Below are 22146 nucleotides of genomic sequence, written 5' to 3'. Positions count from 1 at the left end.
ACCGGCTCACCGCAATTCCCGCTCCCGCTCCCGTGCATACGCCAACTCGTGCCGGCCGGCGGAGGCCCTTCGGCACCGGCTGGCATGGCGCCAAGCCCATCCATGCCGGCTGGCGCAGCGCCAAACAGTCCGGTGCCGACCTAACCCCTGAAGGTGCAGAGGATTCCGCACCTTCCGGGCGGCTCGGCGCCGGAGTGGCCCACCCCGCCGGTTCGCGGAGAATCCCGCCCAATATATCCAAAATCTTTCTAAAGGTTTCTAAATTCAAGTTTTTAGGGGATAGCTTAACTTCCAATGTGGGATGGGGACCTTGCATCTTCTATTTGATGTTTATAGACGTTGCCAGGGTCTCATGCGTCTGGCGCCACTGAACGACAGGAAGGACAGTGACTCACCTGATCAAGGAGCTGCGCTCCGAAAGCTCGTGATTCCAAATAAACCTGTTGGGCTTTAACCTGGTGTCATTAGACTTCTTACTGTGCCCACCCCAGTCCAGCCCCACCCCAATGCAGCATCTCCACATCATGACCACTGAAGGAAGCAAGTGTCTACTTTGTGATTTTCCAAACATTCTCTTTGGCCAACACATTCTAATCTCTTTATGTACAACGATCAGCACCCTTCTTATCCTTAATCACCCCCATTTACATTCCTTTTGCCTTCTGTCCTCGACATCTTTGCCCATCTCCACTTATCACTGGCCCCTATCCAGTCCCACCGCTCCAAGCCCCCTCCCCGGACTACAGCATAAATCTGACCCCATTTCCAGTTCACTCTAGCTTTGAAAAAGAGTCATCCAGAGTAGAAACCTTGGCTCTCTTTTCTCTCCACAGATGCTGTCAGATCTGCTGAGATTGTCCAGTATTTTATGTTTTTGTTTCAGATTCCAGCATCCGCAATAATTTGCTTTATGTCTCTTTGGCCAGCCAAAAGTCTGGGTGTTGCAGTTGACGGGCAGATTGAAGTCATACAAGCTGGGACTGCTGCCAGCATTTCTCCAGATGCCGGTGTTGAAAAGGGCTTGCAGGGTGTTCAGCAATCTGTACTCCAATAAATAACTAGGATTACTGAGCTGCAGCCCCAGAGGAGTGGTAGTGGTTCCAACGGTCACATCCCTGCTATCCTCTCTCAGGATAGCAACATTGGTGCTGCCACCCCTGTCACTCTCTCCATGCCCTTCCCGTGGCTGACAGCCAGCTAGCTCAGGCTGCTGCCAGCTATGTCAGGAAGTCATTATCTGGGCCCGGAGCTGCTTGTAGTCATCCTCTCAGGCCATCTGCAGTCTCCTTCACTGAATGTCAGCATCCTTGTGCCTGCCATGTGGTAGCCAATAGGACAAACTGTGTGGGAACACCAGGATAGGCAAAGGCACATGAAAGACAGGCAATACTGGAATGCACAGAGGTGATTAGTTTACCCTTGTAAGCTATATGGCATGAAATTTTGGGATTGTTGTTTAACGTGGATTTGGGGTTAACATTACAGGTATGATATCCTTCATTACATGTTTTTAAGGTAAAGATAGATAGTTTTTTGAAGAATAAAGGGATTAAGGGTTATGGTGTTCGGGCCGGAAAGTGGAGCTGAGTCCACAAAAGATCAGCCATGATCTCATTGAATGGCGGAGCAGGCTCGAGGAGCCAGATGGCCTACTCCTGCTCCTAGTTCTTATGTTCTTATTTAGCTAGTTCTTTGCCTAGATCTGGGCCTCAATGTGCGTGCAGTCAGTGGCAATCTGCAGCAAGGGAACTTGCAATTCAAACAAATCCTCATTCCCGCTCCACCTGCTTGTCAGGTGTATGTCGGCTCATATGTGACATTAGATCAAGACTCAATTTGCATAACTGATTTCAAATATTGCGTAGGAGTCACAGAGTCTCAGAATCATACAGCACAGAAATGGCCCGTCACATCTGCGCCGTTCAAAAACAATCACCTAACCATTCTAATCCCATTCTTCAGCATTTGGCCCATAGCCTTGTACGTCATGGGGTCACAACGCACGTATACTGGGGGACATTGACACTATGCTGGATAACAAAATCAACAACCGCCTGGCAAAAGCAATCTCAGTGTTTGGTCAACTCACTCACAGACTTTGGAAAGTACATGGAGATTGCCTCACAACAAAGATCAAAGCCTGCTATACAATGGTTCTTAACTCAAAGACATTGACACAGGGGTACACATTCAATTCAGACCAGGTGGCAACCTCTTCAACTTGCAACGGCTCAAGGCTTACACAAAGGTTACTGAACAGCTACTGAATGAACTCTTGCTCTTGCACATCTAAATACTTCTTAAATGTTATGAGGGTCTCTGCCTCCATCATCCTTTCACGCAGCTAATTACAAACTCCTACCATCCTCTGGGTAAAAGGTTTTCTCCTCACCATCTCCAGAAGGTGAAATTTGAATTCAATAATAAACCCACAGCTACTAGACTCCTCAACGACTCTCCCTCGGACTGATCTGTTCCCTGTAAGAACACTATTCACGACGCCCTATGCCCCCTCATGTATTTGCTTTGTTTGACCCCAGCTTTGACAAAGAGTCATCGGACTCGAAACGTTAGCTCCTTTCTCTCCCTACAGATGCTGCCAGACTTGCAGAGATTTTCCCTTTCGTTTTCTCCTCACATCCCCTCCTAACTTCCTGCCCCTTACCTTAAATCTATGAAGTCAGTGATGGAGGGATAGATGGAGGTATTGGCTTTGCACTGTACTTGGTGGTTCTGATAAATGGGTTTATTTGGAGGTTTCTGAGCGCTCTCTGATGCCTCAACTTCATTTCTACATGTCCCCGGTGAAATCTCTTGATGTGTCTTCCCAAATGAAACTTCTCCATTTAAGTCGTCACAAGCCAGGGACTCCAATGAGTTGGCGGAGATATTTAATCTCTTCAGGAATGCTTTGAGGCCATCTTTAAAGTTCTTTGCTGTCCACCTGATAATCTCTTGCCACCATCGAGTTCAGAGTAGAATAGTTGCTTCAGGTGTCTCAGATACCCTCAGTTACATACTTAGACACATACCTTTCTCAAAGTCTACATATTTCTCAGGCTCTAAATTTCTGATCTCTTATGATTAACAGGAACTCTGCATGATATTGCTCAAATGTAAAAGGACAGTAATTCTGAGTACATGTGACTTTTTTTTAAAGGTACAGCCAGCTCTGATTCCATGGTAACTAAGATTGTCCTGATTCTGACTACTTCAGATTACAAATTCAATGAAGCCACCCAATTCCTAATGCTGACTTTGATTTGTGGTATACGTATTACAGTGCTGTAGTTGTAAAGAACTTTGATTATTTAAGAGATCAGCCATCTGGTAATCTAAATTATCCTTCTGTTGTAGCATCATAGACAACAACTTAATCGGAAGTCTCACACAAAAGACCTTTGTCGGCCTGAAGTCTCTCTTCTTCCTGTAAGTAATTAATGATCGAAACATCTTTTACTTATTGACAAGGTTTCTCTCACAATAAATTAAGATGGTGGCATCGTGGATCCCAGTGGCTAGATAGAGGTTGGTCATTGAAGAGTTTGCGTGGCAGTTAGGGCTCATTAGCTTTTACATTACGTGGAATTGTGCAATGTGAACAAGTGCTTTTCTACCAGCAGCGAGCTATGAACTAACGGTTTTCAACAGCACGAAAATATTATACCTGCTGAATTGTTAGAATCATCGGACCAACGTTAATGATAAGGCAGGGACAGAGAAGGGGGTGCAGTTTTGTGAAAACGCATTTTCCTCAGATGCTGCTGAATTTACAGCAGGAGGGCGACCTCCCTCACTGGCTCCCTTTCCCGATTGGAAGGCACCCACTGCCAACTGACCCCACCCCCAATCCTCCCAAGGGAGCCTTTGCTCCCAACCTGCCGTAACACAACCCCCCCCCCCCCCCCCCCCTCCCTCCCCTCCCACACCCGACTACTAACTCCCCACCTGCACCACCTGGTGCCTATCTCCATCCAGGCTCCAGAGCTGACTAGTGGAACTGTTTGTAATCTCAGCTGTGGCCACCACTCCTGGTGGCGCCACTACAACTGCAGAGTTGCAAGATTGCCCACCAGTTCTGTGAGGCAGTTCTCTTGAGCGAGAGGCAGAAATCTTGCCCGCGGCCAATTAAAGGTCCTCAGAGTGCCACCCATTTTTTTATACTCGTCTGAGGACATTTCCGTCTTGAGGGACCCTCGTGCGTTCAGATCTACTTCAGCAGCACTCACTCCGCCTAGTGGGGCTGCCAAAATTCCAGAACAGCCTTGGGAATCAGTAATAATTCTGTATGTTGTGGAAAGAACAATTTACAAGCAATATGTTACATGTAACACATAGAAACGTATAAAATTCTGACAGGGCTGGACAGATTGGATACACAGATGTTGTTTCCTCTTGGCAAAGAGGCGTCTACAGCAAGGGGTCACAATCTCAGGAGACAGGGTAGCTCATTGATGACCGAGATGGGAAGAAACATCTTCAGTCAAAGGGTGATGAACCTGTGGAATTCTCTCCCGCAGAAGGCTGTGGAGAAAAAGGTAACTTAATGTATTTAAGAAGCAAATAGACTCTAAAGGCATCAAGGGGGATGGGGAGAGTGCAGGCATATAGCATTGAGACAGAGGATTGGTCATGATCATATTGAAGGCTCGAAGGGCCAAATGACCCACGCTGCTATTTTCTATGTTTCTATGGTATGAAGTGCAGTCACTAATCCATGGACAAACACAGCACCCAATTTGTGCAGAGAATCATAGAATTTACAGTCTCGAAGTTGGCCATTCGGCCCATCAAGTCTGCACTGGCTCTTGGAACGAGCACTCAAGCCCACACCTCCACCCTATCCCCATAATCCAGTAACCCCGCCTAACATTTATGGACAATGAGGGCTATTTATCATCTAACCTGCACATCTTTAGACTGTGGGAGGAAACTGGAGCACCCGGAGGAAACGCACGCAGACATGGGGAGAACCGTGCGGACTCCACACAGACGGTGACCCAAGCCTGTGGCCCTGGAGCTGTGAAGCAACTGTGCTAACCACTGTCTAACCACTGTGCTACCGTGCTGCCCCATAATCTCATAAATAACCAATGGTTGAACAGTTAACCTATTTTGATGTCAGTGGTTGAAGGAGGAGTGCTTTTCGGGCAGCTGCTGTTTCTAAAATGGAGGGCGCGATTTAGTGAGAAAAAAACCGAGTCCCGTTTTGGGCGCCAAGATGACCCCACTATCAAACGTGATTTTGTTTTGTTTGACCTCAGCGAGGAACATTCCACTGAGAAACACCCCACTATTCGCGCCTAAAACGGGACTCGGATTTCTTTCTCGCTAAATCGCGCCCTCCATTTCAGAAGCAGCAGCTGCCTGCCGAGGCTGCACTTACGTCCCCTCCTGCAATGACAAGCTCATTTAAATATGTCTGCGCCCAGCTCAGTCGTCAGTGCAGGAAGGGATCGGGGCGCCATTTTATATGCTGCTCCAATCTCTCGACACCCTCAGCCACCCCACCACGGCCTCCGGACACCACCCAATATACCTCTTAGGGGGTCCTTGAGCGCTCCCTCACCCCGCCTAGCACCCTGGCGGTGCCACTGTGAGGGGGGGGGGGGGGGGGCGAGATGACAAACCAAGCCCCATCCTTTGAAAAGCGAGCGAGGATGAGGGCCTTCCTGGTCCTCCGGGCATGCCGGACCCTCGCCACCTCCAACCTCGGTCGGATCCCTCTAGTCCGCCCTGAGCTCATCCTCCAGCCCCTCCATGTCCGGTTCCTCCTCAGTGCGCGCAAGGTGTGCGCAAAGCGAGATGTACGCCATCTATTGTCCCTGGATCTGGAGCATCCCGGGAATGGCAGAGAATCCTGCAGTCCAGGCATCTTGACGGGCTTGGTCCAGGTCAAAGTTTATGTAGTCGGCCGCCTGGGGAAACAGGGCATCCGTGGGTTCAGGGATGCACTTGTGGGCTGTAGGTTGGGAAATGCCACAAAAGGTGGCAATGCCATCTTTGCTCACAAAGAGCCCAGGGGTGCTGGGATTGCTACCCCTGTGCTCGGCTGGGGGTGGGGGACCCTCTGCAGGGGTGGGCCATCATAGTAGGATGGGGGCCAACTAGGACTGCAATAGTTCGCAACAACACCATGTCAACCCCTGGATCGCGTGTACCCATTCCGGAGGCAAACCATGTCCCTGTCTGTCTTCCCAACCGACCACCCATAAACCCCCCAACGACTGCCGAGGCCTCTGGCCGTGCGACTGGAGGCTATTGCTAATAGGGAATTGGCAATCATGGGTAAGTGACCACTTCACACATCTCATGTGGATTCCCGTGGTTAGGCGGGCCATGTAACATGTGGGAGTCATTGCCTATCATGCCAATCACACCCTGATGCCTGGACACTGTGCCTGAACACTGTGGGAGGCAACACTGCACACGCAGCAGCCAACATCCAAACACCCAGGGGATGGGACACAGCTCTGGGGACATGTCCACGGCCTGAGGGTGGCTAGGTGCCATGGGGAGGGGGCTGGAAAGATGGGACAAGGGTTCGGACGTCGGCCCGCATTGCGGAAGAAATTGACAGACGCATCATACTGGTTGTGCACAAGGTGTTTAATGTGTTTAATACAAGTCCCCACTCTCCCAATGGAGGGCCCCGGAATGTTTGTCTGTGCCACATGCACAGCCGTGCCACTCTGTCCCTTTGAGACACGGCCTCATCAGAGAGGGGGAACTCGGGGGTGCTGGTGGCCACTCCATGGGACAGGTCTGGGTTGGAATTCAGCAGCCCCTACTCCTGCTCAGTGTTCATAGGGCCCTGGGGTTCACCGTGGGACGGAGGGGCAGCTGGTTCGAGCCCCGGCTGCCCCTCCACCATCGTGTCAACGCCCTCGGCCGATGCTTTTCAGTGACCGGGCCAAGCTCCGCAGCGCCTCAGCAATGCGCATCTGCGACTGGGCCAAGCTCCGCAGCGCCTCAGCAATGCGCATCTGCGACTGGGCCAAGCTCCGCAGCGCCTCAGCAATGCGCATCTGCGACTGGGACAACGTCCGCAGCGCCTCGGCCATTCCCATCTGAGAGTGGGACAAGGTCCGCAGCGCCTCGGCCATTCCCATCTGAGAGTGGGACAAGGTCCGCAGCGCCTCGGCCATTCCCATCTGCGACTGGGACAAGGTCCGCAGCGCCTCGGCCATTCCCATCTGAGAGTGGGACATGTTCTGAAGAACCTCATCAAGGTCAGTCTGGTACTGGATGACATCCCCCAGTGAGGCAGACATTCTGCCAAGACCCTCGGCCATGGCCGTCACCGACTGTGCGATGCTTTGGGCACCTTCACTAATGGTGCCGACATTGTGCACCAGGCTCTCCTCTGCGGTCGCCACCCCAGCAGTGTTGGCCTCAGTGCCACGCATTGCCGACGAAATCTCCTATTCCCGTAGCCGCTGGGACTCCTCCAAGTGGCTATGGGTCTGTTGGAGTGATGCTAACAACCCCCTCTGAATGCCCCGGCTGCTTCCTATCATCTCCAACAGCTCCGGGTAACCTGTTCCACAGGCTCAGCATCAGGCTGGGACCCAGCTGGGTCCTGGGATCCAGCAGCCCTCCAACTGCTGTCTCGCCTCGGGGTTCGAGTCTCCACCTGATATACATCAGCAGCAGTGTGGTGCTCATCAGATTGTGGCCCCGAAGCCTGTCCACTAACATGTCCCACCGAGGTGTGTGAGGATTGCGCGACTATAACGGTCACTATCCTCCGAGGTGGTCTCCTGGGAGGCAGGAGAGGGTGCCACCAGAATGTGCCGGCACCATTGGCTGGAGGACCGGCAGGAGAATGGACATGTGGTCAGTGGGAGGGATCGGTCAGTCAGTAAGGCAATAACAACTTTCCTAGCCTCCTATTCTACACTAAACTACCCCCCCCCCCCCCCCCCCCCCCCCCCCCCCCCCCCCCACACTCTACTGACGGTTAATTCTTCCTAAAGAAGTCAACGAACGGCTGCCACTTCCGGGCGAACCCTAACATTGACCCTCTCAAGGCGAACTTAATTTTCTCCAGACAGAGAAAGCTAGCCATGTCCGATAGCCAGGTCTCTGACTTCGGGAGCTTTGAATCCCTCCAAGCTAATAATATCTGTCTCCGGGCTACCAGGGAAGCAAAGGCCAGAATGTCTGCCTCTTTCTCCTCCTGGATTCCCGGGTCTTCGACACTTCAGATATCGCCACCTCTGGGCTCAGTGCCACCCTTGTTTTCAATATTTTGGACATGACGTCCGCAAACCCCTGCCAAAATCCCCTCAGCTTTGGACATGCCCAGAACATATGGACATGGTTTGCTGGTCCTCCCGCACAACTTGCACACCTGTCTTCCACCCCAAAGAACCTGATCATCTGGGCCACCGTCATGTGAGCTCGGTGAACAACCTTAAACTGTATCAGGCTGAGCCTGGCACATGTTGTGGACGCGTTGACTCTACTCAACGCGTCAGCCCAGAGACCATCCTTCAACTCTCCACCTAACTCCTCTTCCCATTTGTGTTTCAACTCCCCCGCCTGCATTTCCTTTGACCCCATAAGCTCCTTATAAATGTCCGAAACCCTCCCTTCTCCCACCCACACTCTGGAAACTACCCTACCCTGTATCCCCCTTGGTGGTAAGAGTGGGAAGGTTGAGACCTGCCTGCGTATGAAGTCCTGCGCAGGTACCTAAATTCATTCCCCCCTGTCAGTTCAAATTTCACCTCCAGTTCCCTCAAGCTGGGAAAGCTCCCTTCTATAAACATATCGCCCATCCTCTCGATCCCTGCTCTCTGCCACCTCCGGAACCCTCCATCGAACCTCCCTATGGCAAACCGGTGATTATTGCAAATTGGGGACCAGACCGATGCTCCCTCTGATCCCACATGTCTTCTCCATTGCCCCCAGACTCTCAGGGTTGCGACCAGCATGGGGTTGGTGGAGTAGCATGCCGGCAGGAACGACAGAGGCGCCGCCGTTACCAATGCTCCCAAACTAGTGCCCTTACAAGATGCCGCCTCTACTCGCTCCCACGCCAATCCCACTCCCGTGGCTGGGCTCCAACATCCCTTTTTTAACTCGAGGGGTCTTACGCACCCATACAAGCCCGAGATCATCTTGTTGATCTGTTTAAAAAAGGACCGAGGAATAAAGATGGAGAGACACTGAAACACAAACAGGAATCTCGGGAGAACCGTCATTTTCACTGCCTGTACCCTCCCAGCCAGTGACAGCGGGAGCACGTCCCGCCTCAGAAAATCCTCCTTCATTTGGTCCAGTAGTCGGGCCAGATGAAGCTTGCGCAGCCGTTCCCCTTCCTACGCCACCTGGATGCCTAAGTACCGGAAGCTTCCCCCTACTACTCTAAACGGCAACTCCCTAATCACCTCTCCTGCCCCTTGCCTGGATTGCAAACATCTCACTTTTCCCCATGTTCAATTTATACCCCGAAAACTGGCCAAAATCCCCCAGAATCCCCATAATTTCTTCCATCCCTTCCAGTGGGTCCGACACATATAAGAGCAGATCATCCGCGTATAGCGAGACTCTGTGCTCCACCCCCTCCCTACCCGCCCCGGACCAGTCCCTTCTAGCCCTTTGAGGCTCTCAATGCAATTGCCAGCGGTTCTATGGCCAGTGCAAACAACAGCGGGGAGAAGGGGCACCCCTGCCTCGTCCCCCGGTGCAGCCTAAAGTATCCCAATGTCAGCCTGTTTGTCCGAATACTTGCCACGGGCGCCTGATATAGCAGCCTGACCCAGTCAATGAAGCCCCACCCAAATCCAAGCCACTCATTCCACTCGGTCAAATGACTTCTCTGCGTCCATTGCGACCACTACCTCTACGTCCCTACCCTCTAGGGGCATCGTGATAACATTCAACAGCCTTCTTATGTTGGCCGTCAACTGCCTCCCCTGAACAAATCCCGCTTGGTTTCCCCCCCCCCCCCACCAAGGGGGGGTGGAGGGAGGGTCAGGGGGTTGCATGGAGAGTTGAGGGGGGTGGATGCTCCCTTGGGGAGGGCATTGGTTTCTACGCACCATGCTGTCCGGTGTAGATCATTGACCTTTTTTCGGCACTGGAGGCCAGTCCTCCTGGTCACACTCCCCGAGCTCACAGGCAGCACTGGCTGCCGTATGGCTCATCCTCTGGGACCCTCGGGGGAACATCCCTCCTGGCCTCCACTGCGTCGAGGAGCCTCCCAGGTCAGCATCTCTGAATCTTGGGGCTGGTCTCTTCGGGACTATTGTTGTGAGCTGGCTGGGGTTGGCTGAGCAAGTGCAGCTTAAATTCTGCTTGACCTTGTTAGCAGTGGGCTGGCTAGCTTGGTTCCGCCGAATCAGCTGGCCAGCCTTCATTAACAGCGAGAAGCCCATGAGCCCTCGTTAAGTGGACCAATTAACGTTGAATAGCGTTGCCGGCCTTGATGGGTCCAGCACCAGGAAGCCCGTGGCAAGTCCCGTTCGCTGCAACACTTAGAAACATTCCGGAAAATCGCGCCCTGTGTCTGAATCTGAAGAGGAGCTTGAATCCACAACCTTTCAATTGAAAATTTAAAATGTTACTAAGTTAAATAAAATGTAACTTGGGAGTCTCGTTCTGTAGACTGTAGAGGAAAAGGTGTGATAGTTTTGCACATTATCAACAGATAAGGAGTGATAATGAGCGAGATTTACTGGCTGTTCGCACCACTGCCTTCACTGCTGAAAAACTCGCGGCGGGATGGTCGGCAAATCCCGCCAATGATATATACTATGAAATGAAAGTAAGAAATAATGCTATACACGATGGAAAGGATTTGATTAGTAAAACCATACAGCACAGAAGGTGGGGCAACCAATAATCCTGCAGTTTGCCGAACAAGAGGAGTAATATTTCTGTCAATCACGGAAAGTTGCAATTGTGGTGCATGTATTATGGCAGCCATTCACCACTGTATTGCATTGTACTATGGTGTTGCCCTTCTGTGCTCCACCTATGGACTATTGTATGTATTACACTGCATTGTATCATGTTGGTGCCTTTGTGGAGTGCCCCCTTGAGGGGAGGTATATGGAGCTGCAGGCGGCCCCCAGTGCAGAGCAGTCGCAGGCAGGCACAGTTCTAGATGATTAAAGCCCACAGTTCACTTCAAGTCTCCGACTTGTGTGAATTGATGGTCATATCAATTTAATCAGCTACAACATTGCGATGGAGGCAGCCCTCAAACCTGACCGACTGGAATTCGACCCACAGGCCACTGAAGCCAAAGGGATTTTTTCGCACTGGCCTACCTCGCCGCCTCCTACTCGCCGTCCATCACCGACGAAGAGAAACTGAGCCTCCTCCACGCCATCGAATCTCCGTGCAAATCGAGGAAGCGACCACGTACGCAGATGCGGTCGCGATCCTGAAGCGGCAATACGTGAGGCTGGTGAACAAAGTGTTCGCGCGGCATCTCCTCACCACTCGCCGCCAACGCCCCGGGGAATCGCTGGAGGAGTACATACGCGACCTGAAAGTACTTGCGCGAAGCTGCAACTACATGGCCGCCGCGACCTCACAACACATGGAACTCGCCATCCGGGATGCCTATGTGGCTGGAATCCGGTCCAACTATGTCAGGCAGCGCCTGCTCGAGAGGGCCACCCTCGACCTAGAAGAGACGGTAAAACTAGCCACCTCCCTATAAGTAGCGTTTCAGAGCCTCACCGCTTTCCCCTCTGACTACGCAACCCCCCCCTCGTAGATACCCGACCAGAGAATACCCCAGGCCTGTGCCGCGCGGCTGCCCGCCCAACCCGGGGGGGCTACTATTTCTGCGGCCAGCACCAGCACTCCAGACAGCATTGCCCGGCTCGGAACGCGAACTGTAGCGACTGCGGCAAGAAAAGACACTTTGCAAAAGTTTGCCTGGCTAGGTCCAAATCCTCCAAATCACAGGCCTGACTCTCAGACTCACAGACCGCGCAGTGTGGCTGCATGCCTGCCGAGTCCGCCCCCTTCAGACACGTCACCCACCTCGTGTTGTCCATGGGGGCAGCCATCTTCAACTCTACACAACACGTGCGACTCACAGGGGCCGCCACCTTGGCTGCCGTCTCCTACGCGGCCTGCCATGTGAGACTCATGGGGCCGCCATCTTGGCCACCATCTTCATCGCCGCCCGACACGTGCGACCGTGGGGGCAGCCATCTTGGGACCACCCCACCACCTCTGACCACGCTGGCTACCCGCAACTTGGCGCAGTCACGCCCAAAGCACCTCAGGAACTCCATGATGACCGTCCGGGTCAATGAGCACGAAAAGCCCAGCCTGTTTGACTCCGGGAGCACGGAGAGCTTCGTACAACCAGACACGGAAATCCACCTCCGGGGTCTCTCTTCCAGCCTGGCTGACAACACTGGGGCCCGTACTCCTCCGAAAACACGTGATGAGCCATAAGTCCGACCCCCTGGTCGAGAGGGTCCAGCTCCTTCACGCCAACCTCCTGTATGCCTACATGGTGCACCACGACGGCTGACAAGATACAGTCTCCCTCCAGGACCTGGAACCCGCAGGATCCCCTATGACCATCACCTACCCCCCCCCCCCCCCCCCCCCCCCCACCTACACCAAACAGCATCCCCGCCCCTACATGGCCTCCACACCCCCTACTATACCCCCTTCCTGACCTACAGGGATAAAGCTCCAGAAGGCACGCTCCCGGAGTCCACACCCGTGCCCGCACCGACGAGTTCAACACCCATGCCCACAGCGAAACCAGAGCTCAGGCGATTGCAGCGCACGATCAGGGCGCCGGACAGACTAAACCTGTGAGCCACTCCCCACTGGACTTCCACAGATGCTGCCAGACCTGCTGAGATTTTCCAGCATTTTCTCTTTTGGTTTCAGATTCCTACATCCACAGTAATTTGCTTTTATTCACTGTTGCTCGTGTTGTACTGTTATTAACTCACACCTTCAACAACCTCTCAGGAAAAACATTTCTGAGCTGAAGAGTGCAGGAGAAATTCTAACACACGCCACATGCTGCAAGTTGCCCTGCTCCAGTATAATCTGACCTAATGTTTCAGCATAGTTTACAATTTAATTGCAGAACACCTTAAAGAAAAAGTTGTCCCATTTCTTTCTTTAGATATATGATGAACAATTCATTGGAACACATTCCGAGCATCTGTACAGTATTGCCAGAACTGAATTGGCTGTAAGTATGAGAATACATAGAAGCACCTTATATAATGTTAAATACTGTTTGGGAACGATATGACAGTGCTGCATACCTGTTGCCTACCTGTCCCTGTCCAACCCCACACTTACCTGTGGCCAGTTGAGACCCATCAATGTTTAATAACCACCCTTCATAGAATCTCTTTCATAGAATCCTGACAATGCAGAAGGCCAGTTGGCCCATCGAGTCTGCACCAACCCTCCGAAAGAGCACCCTATCTATGCCCAATCGCCCGCAACCCGACCAAACCTTTGGACACATAGCGGCAATTTATCATGACCAATCCACCTAACCTGCACATCTTTGGGCTGTGGAAGGAAACCGGAGCACCCGGAGGAAACCCAAGCAGACACTGGGGGAATGTGCAAACTCCACACAGTCACCCGAGTGCCTGGCGTTATGAGACAGCAGTGCTACCCACTGTGCCACCGTGCCACCCTTAAGGTTTCCCACACCCATCCATGGCCTCCCCTAAAGTCTCCCACCGACCCCCTTGTTTTTTTCTTCACCCCCTGCCCTGTCCACTTCCATGCCCCCCAATGTCTCGCCGGGGCCCTGTTCCAGGCTCCTGGTTCCTCTTCATCAGGTGACTCACTGAGTTCCTAACAGTGGACACCACTCTCAGAGGCACTGCCTGGACAAGAGAGCTGCCAGCTTTCTCATTAGCCTGTAGCTCTCCAAGACAAGACCGACTCTCAGAATGAGTTAAAGGCCAGTTAAAGGCCCAATGCAAATTAAATGGCTGAGGGTAAGCCAGTCAAACACAGGTGGGCTCACCTCCCGACTTTTACACTGGCTGCAGGTACCCTATGTAAAACCTCATGATCTCATTCACTCGTCTTAGCTGAGTTTTCTATACTTTGATCCCTAAAGGAAAGCGCGGGTGCACCACATAGTTGTATAGCTTTCTGACATGCAAACTTTAGAATCACATATGAAAAAAAGGCTATATGGACAAAGCATTAGAGGGTTTCTCGTGCTTATTGATCTTCAACCTAAACATAATTTAATGGAGAGCAAATGTAAAAGTTTAATGTGATGTAGAAAAGACGCAGGTGATGGGGTGGAACTGATTTTTTTAAAACATGAATTACCTTGCACTATACACCTGCTAACCTTCACACTTTGTTTCAATTGAAACAGGGATATGGAAGGGAATCATCTTGTGTCCATTGATAAAAAATCTTTTCAGACATGCAGCAAGATTACTGTCCTGTGAGTATATCCATGGAGCAAAACCTCTGCAGTAGACTCATTGGGTACGATCTTCGTCCTGTCTTCAGGCAGGAATGGGGTGACAGTCAGAAAAAGCGTGACAAATAGCCACCACATTCCCGCTGATGTACAATTCACTGCAATTTCAGAGTAGGCCAGGAGACAGGTGAGCTGTACACAAAAGAAACAGCAAGTCAAATTAAATTTACAAATCAATGTTGTTTGAAGGAATCTGAAGCAGCTTGCTGCGACTGGGTGGGAAGGGGTGAACTGGCTCACCCCTATTCAACCTCCTCGATTGGTCACATCAAAGATTGAAGTTTTGTTAGCCCACAAGTATATGCCTTTTCCAAATCAGGATGCTGTCCTGGCAAAAGTCAGCAATGGTATCATGTGTGTAAATACAGCCATAACTTGCGAGTCTTCAAATCCGCCAGAACCGTCAACATTTTTGGTCATTTTATTCTTCTCTGGGGTCTACCCCTGTGGCATTGCTTCTCTGGGGTCTACCCCTGTGGCATTGCTTCTCTGGGGTCTACCCCTGTGGCATTGCTTCTCAGAGGTCTACCCCTGTGGCATTGCTTCTCTGGGGTCTACCCCTGTGACATTGCTTCTCTGGGGTCTACCCCTGTGGCATTGCTTCTCAGAGGTCTACCCCTGTGGCATTGCTTCTCTGGGGTCTACCCCTGTGGCATTGCTTCTCTGGGGTCTACCCCTGTGGCATTGCTTCTCTGGGGTCTACCCCTGTGGTATTGCTTCTCTGGGGTCTTACCTGTTTCAGCATACTTCAGCATACACCTTACTTCTTCAAAGAGCTTCTATTCCCACATTCATGTCTTCTTATTCATCATGTGTAGGTCACCCTTGAAGATATTTTCCCTCATCCTCTGCATGTTGATATATCCAATATCTTATCACTGCAATACTTCAGGACTATTTCTTCACTACCTGGAAATCTGAAACTCGCTCCCCTAAAATATTGAGATTGCGGTCAATTGAAAATTTCAAAACTGAGTTTTCTTTTCTTGGGCAACTGTATTAAGGATTTGGAACCAAGGTGGTTAGATTGAGATATAGATTAACCATGATCTAAGTGAATGACAGAACAGACTCAGGGGCTGAATGGCCTACACCTGTTACTAAGCAAACAGGAAACAAAGGGTAGTCATAAATAGGTTTACTGCCTGGTTGCCTTAAATACTCACAAACATGTGAGTTAGGAGCAAGAGTAGGCCATTTGGCCCTTCGAGCCTGCTCCGCCATTCAATAAGATCATGGCTGATCTGATTGTAACCTCCAGTGTACCCCCGATAACCTTTCACCTCCTTGTTTATCAAGAATCTATCTACCTCTGCCTTGAATATATTCAAAGATTCAGCTTTCACTGCCTTTTGAGGAAGGAGTTCCAAAGTCTCACTACCCCTTAAGAGAAAAAAAAACCTTCTAATTTCTGTCTTCAATGGGTGACTCCTTATTTTTAAACAGTGAGCCCAATCCTAGATTCTCCTACAAGAAAAACATCCTCTCCACATCTACCCTGGCAATATCCCTCAGTATCTTATATTTTTCAGTTAAGTAGCCTCTTACTCTTCTAAACCCCAGCATGTACAAGCCAAGCCTATCAAATCTTTTCCTATAAGAGAACGCACCCACTCCTGATATTGGTTTGGTGCACCTACTCTGAACTGCTTCCAATGCATTTCTATCTATCCTTAAATAAGGTAATCGATACTGTACACAATACTCAGATGTGGTCCCATCAGTATCCTGCAAAACTAAAGCATAAACTCACTACTTTTATATTCAATTCATCCTCGCAATAAACAATACCTTTATATTGGCTTTCCTAATTATTTGCTGTACCTGTATACGAGTCTTTTGTGATTTATGCACCAGGACACCCAGATCCCTCTGAATCTCAGAGCTCTGCAATCGTTTGCCCTGTAAATAATATGTTTATCTTTTATTCTTCCCAGACAACTTAATATTTCCCATATTATCCTCCATTTGCAAGATATTTGCCCAATCACTTAACCTACCTGTTCCCTTGTAGCCTTATGTCCTCTTCACAACTTACTTTCTACCTATTTTGTATCATCAGCAAATTTGGCAACCATACCTTCGATCCCTTTGTCCAAGTAATTTGTATGAATTGTAAAAAGTTGAGGCCTCAGCATGAATCCCTGCGGCACACCACTCGTTGGATACCATCAACCCAACCAGTGAAAGACCTATTTATGACTACCCTTTGTTTCCTGTTTGCTTAGTAAAAGGTGTAGGCCATTCAGCCCCTGAGTCTGTTCTGTCATTCACTTAGATCATGGTTAATCTATATCTCAATCTAACCACCTTGGTTCCAAATCCTTAATACAGTTGCCCAAGAAAAGAAAACTCAGTTTTGAAATTTTCAATTGACCGCAATCTCAACATTTTAGGGGAGCGAGTTTCAGATTTCCAGGTAGTAAAGAAATAGAAATTAGATCACCCCTAACTCTGCTATACTCAAGGGAAACGTGTCCCCATAATTTAATCACTTTAGACTTGGTATTGTACTGGTAAATCTACACTGCACCCAAGACCAATTTAGCCTTCCTGCCTACAGCACAACCATTAGAAAAGTTGAAATCCTCCTGCTCAGCTCTTTCCTGTACTTAGATGTGTCTGATGCTGACACCTTCAGCCTCCCTGGCTGCTCAGTGAGGTCAAGTCTGGAAGTCCACAAATCCCTCTCAACTCATTTAACTTGAGATATACTTTTACGTTCCATAATACGAAAATGAAATGAAATGAAAATTGCTTATTGTCACGAGTAGGCTTCAATGAAGTTACTGTGAAAAGCCCCTAGTCGCCACATTCCGGCGACTGTCCGGGGAGGCTGGTACGGGAATCGAACCGTGCTGCTGGCCTGCTTGGTCTGCTTTAAAAGCCAGCAATTTAGCCAAGTGAGCTAAACCAGCCCCTAGTTTATTGTTTATTGCCCCTAATATTGTTACATTAGTCAACGTGAAAGGGCTGTGATCTGTGTGCAGTAAAGGAAATGTTATTCAAACATGTCAAGTATACAAATGAATGTGATTTTAAGCCCCCGACAGGACCAGGATCAGAAGTTGGAGGAACTAAAAATAGTGATGCTGGCCTTGTGGACTCCATCCCGCCCTTGAGCCATTTTACCAAGTGCAGGTTGTGAGAGCTGGGGTGATGTGACAAAGCCACCTGCCACACACAAACTGGTAGCCGATCCAGCTTATTATGAGCCACTTCTGGCCAAATTAACAAGACTGCCTGGAATGTCCCATTTGATCACAAGGTCTGTGTCAGTGATGGGGGCCAGGTTAGATAGCACCCGGTGGGAATTCAGGGGATCAATTCTCCAGCCAGGTCTGAAGACCATCCCTGCCTGCCTGGGTGCAACAATAGCCACAGGCTGCCCTGTGGAGGTGCTCGCCGATCCCTGCAGTGGTTGCCTGGCTGCAAAATTAAGCTATTTTTCAGTTTAAATTTTTTAAAGTTGGAAAGAGGGCACTTCCATTTTGAAGTGTCTTCTGCCTCTCCCACCTTCCAAGGCACCTTGCTGCTTCTTTTTGCCTTGAAAGGCCATTGATACCCCCCCTTAATTGGACAGTAAGCCTACCTCTGGCCGTTAATTAGCTGCTCCAGGGGCATGCACTTGAAGTGACTGTTTCCCCAACAGTGCGGTTTTCTGACCCCATTTACACCGAGAGTGGGATTCAGAAGCCCGCAGGGGAAATCCAGTCCCGAATTAGTTGCCTGTGTTTGTGCAGTCTCGATAAAATGATTGGCTTTCTGTGATCATGTAAACTGGGCCTATTCACACACAGCTCAAATTTTACTTCTGTTGATTTTCTTGCCATTGAAGTTAATGAAAATGAGAATCAGACATTTTGCTTGAGACTATATACCAATATTTTTCAAAGATGCTTTTTTTAATTTAAACTTACATCTTGAATTAGTGCTTTTTCATTCTAATCAGAATATTTTCTTTCTTATAGGGTTCTCCGCAACAATAAAATCAGATATATTAAGGAAGATGCATTCTCAACAATGCCACTCATGGTAGAACTGTAAGTGTTTCTTTGGCTAAATCTTTTGGTTATAATTCCTCAAAATGTTTCACTTTGACAATCCACATGTACTCAATTAAAATTATAAAGGGAGACTTTCCTCTAACCTATTCCCAAATACAGTAGTGCCTAAAAATGGATACAATGAAAAAAATAGACATTAAGGGGGTGATGTTCCGGCCACGCTACGCCCAATGAAGGCATGAACCTAAATACATTTAAATAGATTTGAATGTGCAAAGGCACCTTGATGCTGAATCAACCGGGAAAGTGCTATGTTCCCACCCCTCAGCATGACATGGGAATCATTGCTGGCCTCCAATAACAGAGACCAGATGTGATGACCACGTCAGGGGCCCCGAGGTCATTGTAGCCCCCGAATGGTCGGGGACCTGTCAGGGCAGTGCCCTGGCACTGGAAGGGCCCCGATGCCAGCAAGTAATGTTTGTGGTGTGGGGCTGGGGTCAGACCAGTGATCAATGTTCAGTTGGAGGGTGGGGGGGAAACTTGCCATCAGTTGGGGGGGTCCGTGTCTGTAAAGCTGTACTTGCCAGTGTGATTAGGCCCCACTCCTCCCAAAGACTCCACAAAATACGTCCCCATTGCAGCTGTGCTGTGAGATGGCTTTCACAAACATATTCAGAAATTTTGGAAAAAATAACAGGACCACGGATATGCAATTCACAGCTCCTGACACTCAAAGTTAATCTTAAAGCTCAGCATTCTTACTCGGAAACCGTCCAGATAATAAACTTGCCCCATTAACATAAATCCTCTGGTCTTCCACTGGGATTTAGCTGCAACCGCCCTTCAGAAGCATCAGGTTTGTCAGAGGATACAACAGGATAATAGATAGATTGGAATCTTTGGCACAGAAACGGCAGATGGAGTTTGATCCGGACAAATGTGAGGTGATGAATTTTGGAGCATCAAACCTAGTTATGAATTATACTGTAAATGGCATAACCCTTAGGAACATTAACATACAGAGGGATCTGGGCATGCAGGTCCACAATTCCCTAAAAGTGGCAACACATGTCACCAAGGTGATTAAGAAGACATATGGCATGCATGCCTTCATCAGCCAGGTCATTGAGTACAAGAGTTGGGAAATCATGTTGCAGCTATATAAAACCTTGGTTAAGCCGCATTTGGAGAATTGCGTGCAGTTCCGGTCACCACATTATCAGAAGGACGTGGAAGCTTTGGAGAGAGTGCAAAGAAGGTTCATCAGGATGTTGCCTGGTCTCCAGGGTGCTGGCTATGAGGAGAGGTTGAATAAACTATGACTGTTTTCACTGGAAAGACGGAGGCTGAGGGGAGACATGATAGAGGTCTACACAAGTGTGCTTGTTCGGTGAATTGAACATTCTGAATTCTCCCTCTGTGTACCCGAACAGGCACCGGAATGGGGTGGCGAGGGGATTTTCACAGTAACTTCATTGCAGTGTTAATGTAAGCCTACCTGTGACAAAAATGAAAGTTATTATTATTACGATTATTATTATGAGAAGCATACACAGGATGGATAGTCAGAGGCTGGTTTGGTAGCTGAGCTCTGGATTTATTTCTGCTGTGCTCTGTACTCGTTGAGCTTGCACACTGCGAGCAGAGGAAGATCACTTCCTAATATTTCAAGGATTAAAGCCCACTTCACTTCACTCCAGCCACAGTCCCCATTTTCTTTGAAGCCTCCATGACATTATTCAGTTAAACGGTTCATTTGTAAATTGGGAGGAAAAGTAAGTTTTGCAATTTGACTTTTAAATGTAAAATCTGAGTGTAGAGCTCTGAGTATTTAATACTGACCCATTGGTTGTTCCACCAGTAGCTCAGCTTTCAAGGTTAAGAGTGTGTTTAGATGATTAGGAATGGCCCAGGTTTAATCCCTGGTCTATGCTGAGTGAGTCTATCACGAGCCCAAAAGAGGGTTACTACAATTTGCCTCACTACTTCCAGTTAGGCAGGGGATAGTTGGGGACATTTTGATGGGCATTCAAAATTATGAAGGGAGTGAACAAAAAGATCATTGGTCATGTTTGATTGGTAAATTAAAGATAAAAGGCCATGATGTCAACTTACTCATTAAGTACAAATGAGAGCAGCGTAGATTAAACTTCCTTCTTGCAAAGAGTTTTTGAGATGTGGAATGCTTTGCCCCAGGTAGTAATCTGATGTTCTGTCCACTTTTCAATCCTGATAGGCTCCTGCATTGTAGATCTTAGCTTTGGGTTATTAGGTTATTGGCTGTACCACTTCATTTCTCTGATACTTTGGTCTTCCCTTAGCACCGTCCTTCTTTATGGTTCCAGACTAGATTCCAGACAGTGGTTAGAACCTTAATTCCTACTCTTACGTTAAAGTGTATCTTCTCAAACCATGAATTACTTAATGTTGCAGGTTGAGTGAAGCTTTGATGTGTTTCTATTTTGTGTGTAGACATCATCATTAGTACTTCTTACATGCTGTCCTGAAACACATGGCACCAGCTAGGTACTCCACTGACTATAACTATTGATTGACCTCAGAATCTCCACCATCTGGTAATTGGCATCACCATACCTGAAAATGTGGCCTTTATGAACATTTAATCCTTCACAATATATCTCATTCTTCTTGGGATAATTGTCCCGGGTTCTTTTCCCTCGTACTTTCTTTGACATGTTCTTCACACACTGTCCATTTCTCTCTTTATTTTTAACACTGCCATCACTTTACATTGTGCAGCCTTTTTAATATGAGGTTAGTTGAATAGATCTGTAACTCAACAACCAACTTTGTTAATAGTTTAAAAGTCTCTAGATTGGTTGGCAGCTAGTTGGCATGCCCAACATACTCTTCCTAATGCTTCTCTGAAACAAAGTGCTGTAACTGGTTTGGCCTGACTCATTTTAAATTATTTTCAGTACCATACCTCCGGCCTGGCTGGTTGCTCGGGCTAGATATCACTGTAACACCCTGGTGAACACGATGCACACTTCCTAGCCATACAAATGAAACCATCCCTGTGATTGGGAATGGGGTCTCCATCTTTGGGATAAGATGGATATTAATTTTGCTTCACCACACTTGTACAAACTAAGATCCCCAGAACTTCAGCCCAATGTGTTTTGTGTTGCACTAATTTATTCAAAGGTTTTGTCTGCTCTTCTTTCTAAGGGACTTGTCTTCGAATCAGATTCAGGAATTGTCTCCCTTGATATTCAGAGACTTTGAACATCTCCAACAGCTGTAAGTTACTGCATTTCACAATGTTTACTCCTTTCCTAATATTCAGTCATAATTTGGTCTTCTCCATTATTAAGATGATGAGAAAACATGGGCCAAGAATTGGTAATTTGACCCATCAAAGCAGTTCTTTCACAGGTCCTGTAGCATTCACTTTCTCAAATAATCTATGTCCCTGGCCGCGATCTACCTGAATGGGGACAGAATCCCGTAGTGTGCAGGATTAGCCGGGTGTTTCCCAGCGCTCACAGTGATACCTGCCCGGCGATCCAATGCCCACCCACATAGATCAGGGGCCTCAGTCTGAATTCCCTGATGAGGCCGCACTTAGCCCTGTTTTGTGCACTGAGGAGCTCCATTGGCCGGACCTCCTCAGTGCAGCGAGAGATCGGGATGCCA

The 22146-nt window shown here is 48.9% G+C and overlaps 1 protein-coding gene across 1 annotated transcript in view; it reads left to right on the top strand.

Annotated features, from left to right (window-relative positions):
• The window catches only part of rxfp2l (relaxin family peptide receptor 2, like), a 107253-nt gene that overhangs the window by 53644 nt on the left and 31463 nt on the right, over positions 1–22146 (top strand). The window contains exons 8-12 of the mRNA XM_038776243.1: positions 3358–3429; positions 13130–13198; positions 14366–14437; positions 18448–18519; positions 21679–21750. Coding sequence (XP_038632171.1) covers positions 3358–3429; positions 13130–13198; positions 14366–14437; positions 18448–18519; positions 21679–21750 — 357 coding nt within the window. The remainder of the gene's footprint in view (positions 1–3357; positions 3430–13129; positions 13199–14365; positions 14438–18447; positions 18520–21678; positions 21751–22146) is intronic.

This window comes from Scyliorhinus canicula, chromosome 17, assembly GCF_902713615.1.
Source record: "Scyliorhinus canicula chromosome 17, sScyCan1.1, whole genome shotgun sequence".
In the NCBI taxonomy this organism is placed as follows: domain Eukaryota; kingdom Metazoa; phylum Chordata; class Chondrichthyes; order Carcharhiniformes; family Scyliorhinidae; genus Scyliorhinus; species Scyliorhinus canicula.
This window is presented reverse-complemented; position numbering and strand designations above follow the sequence as displayed.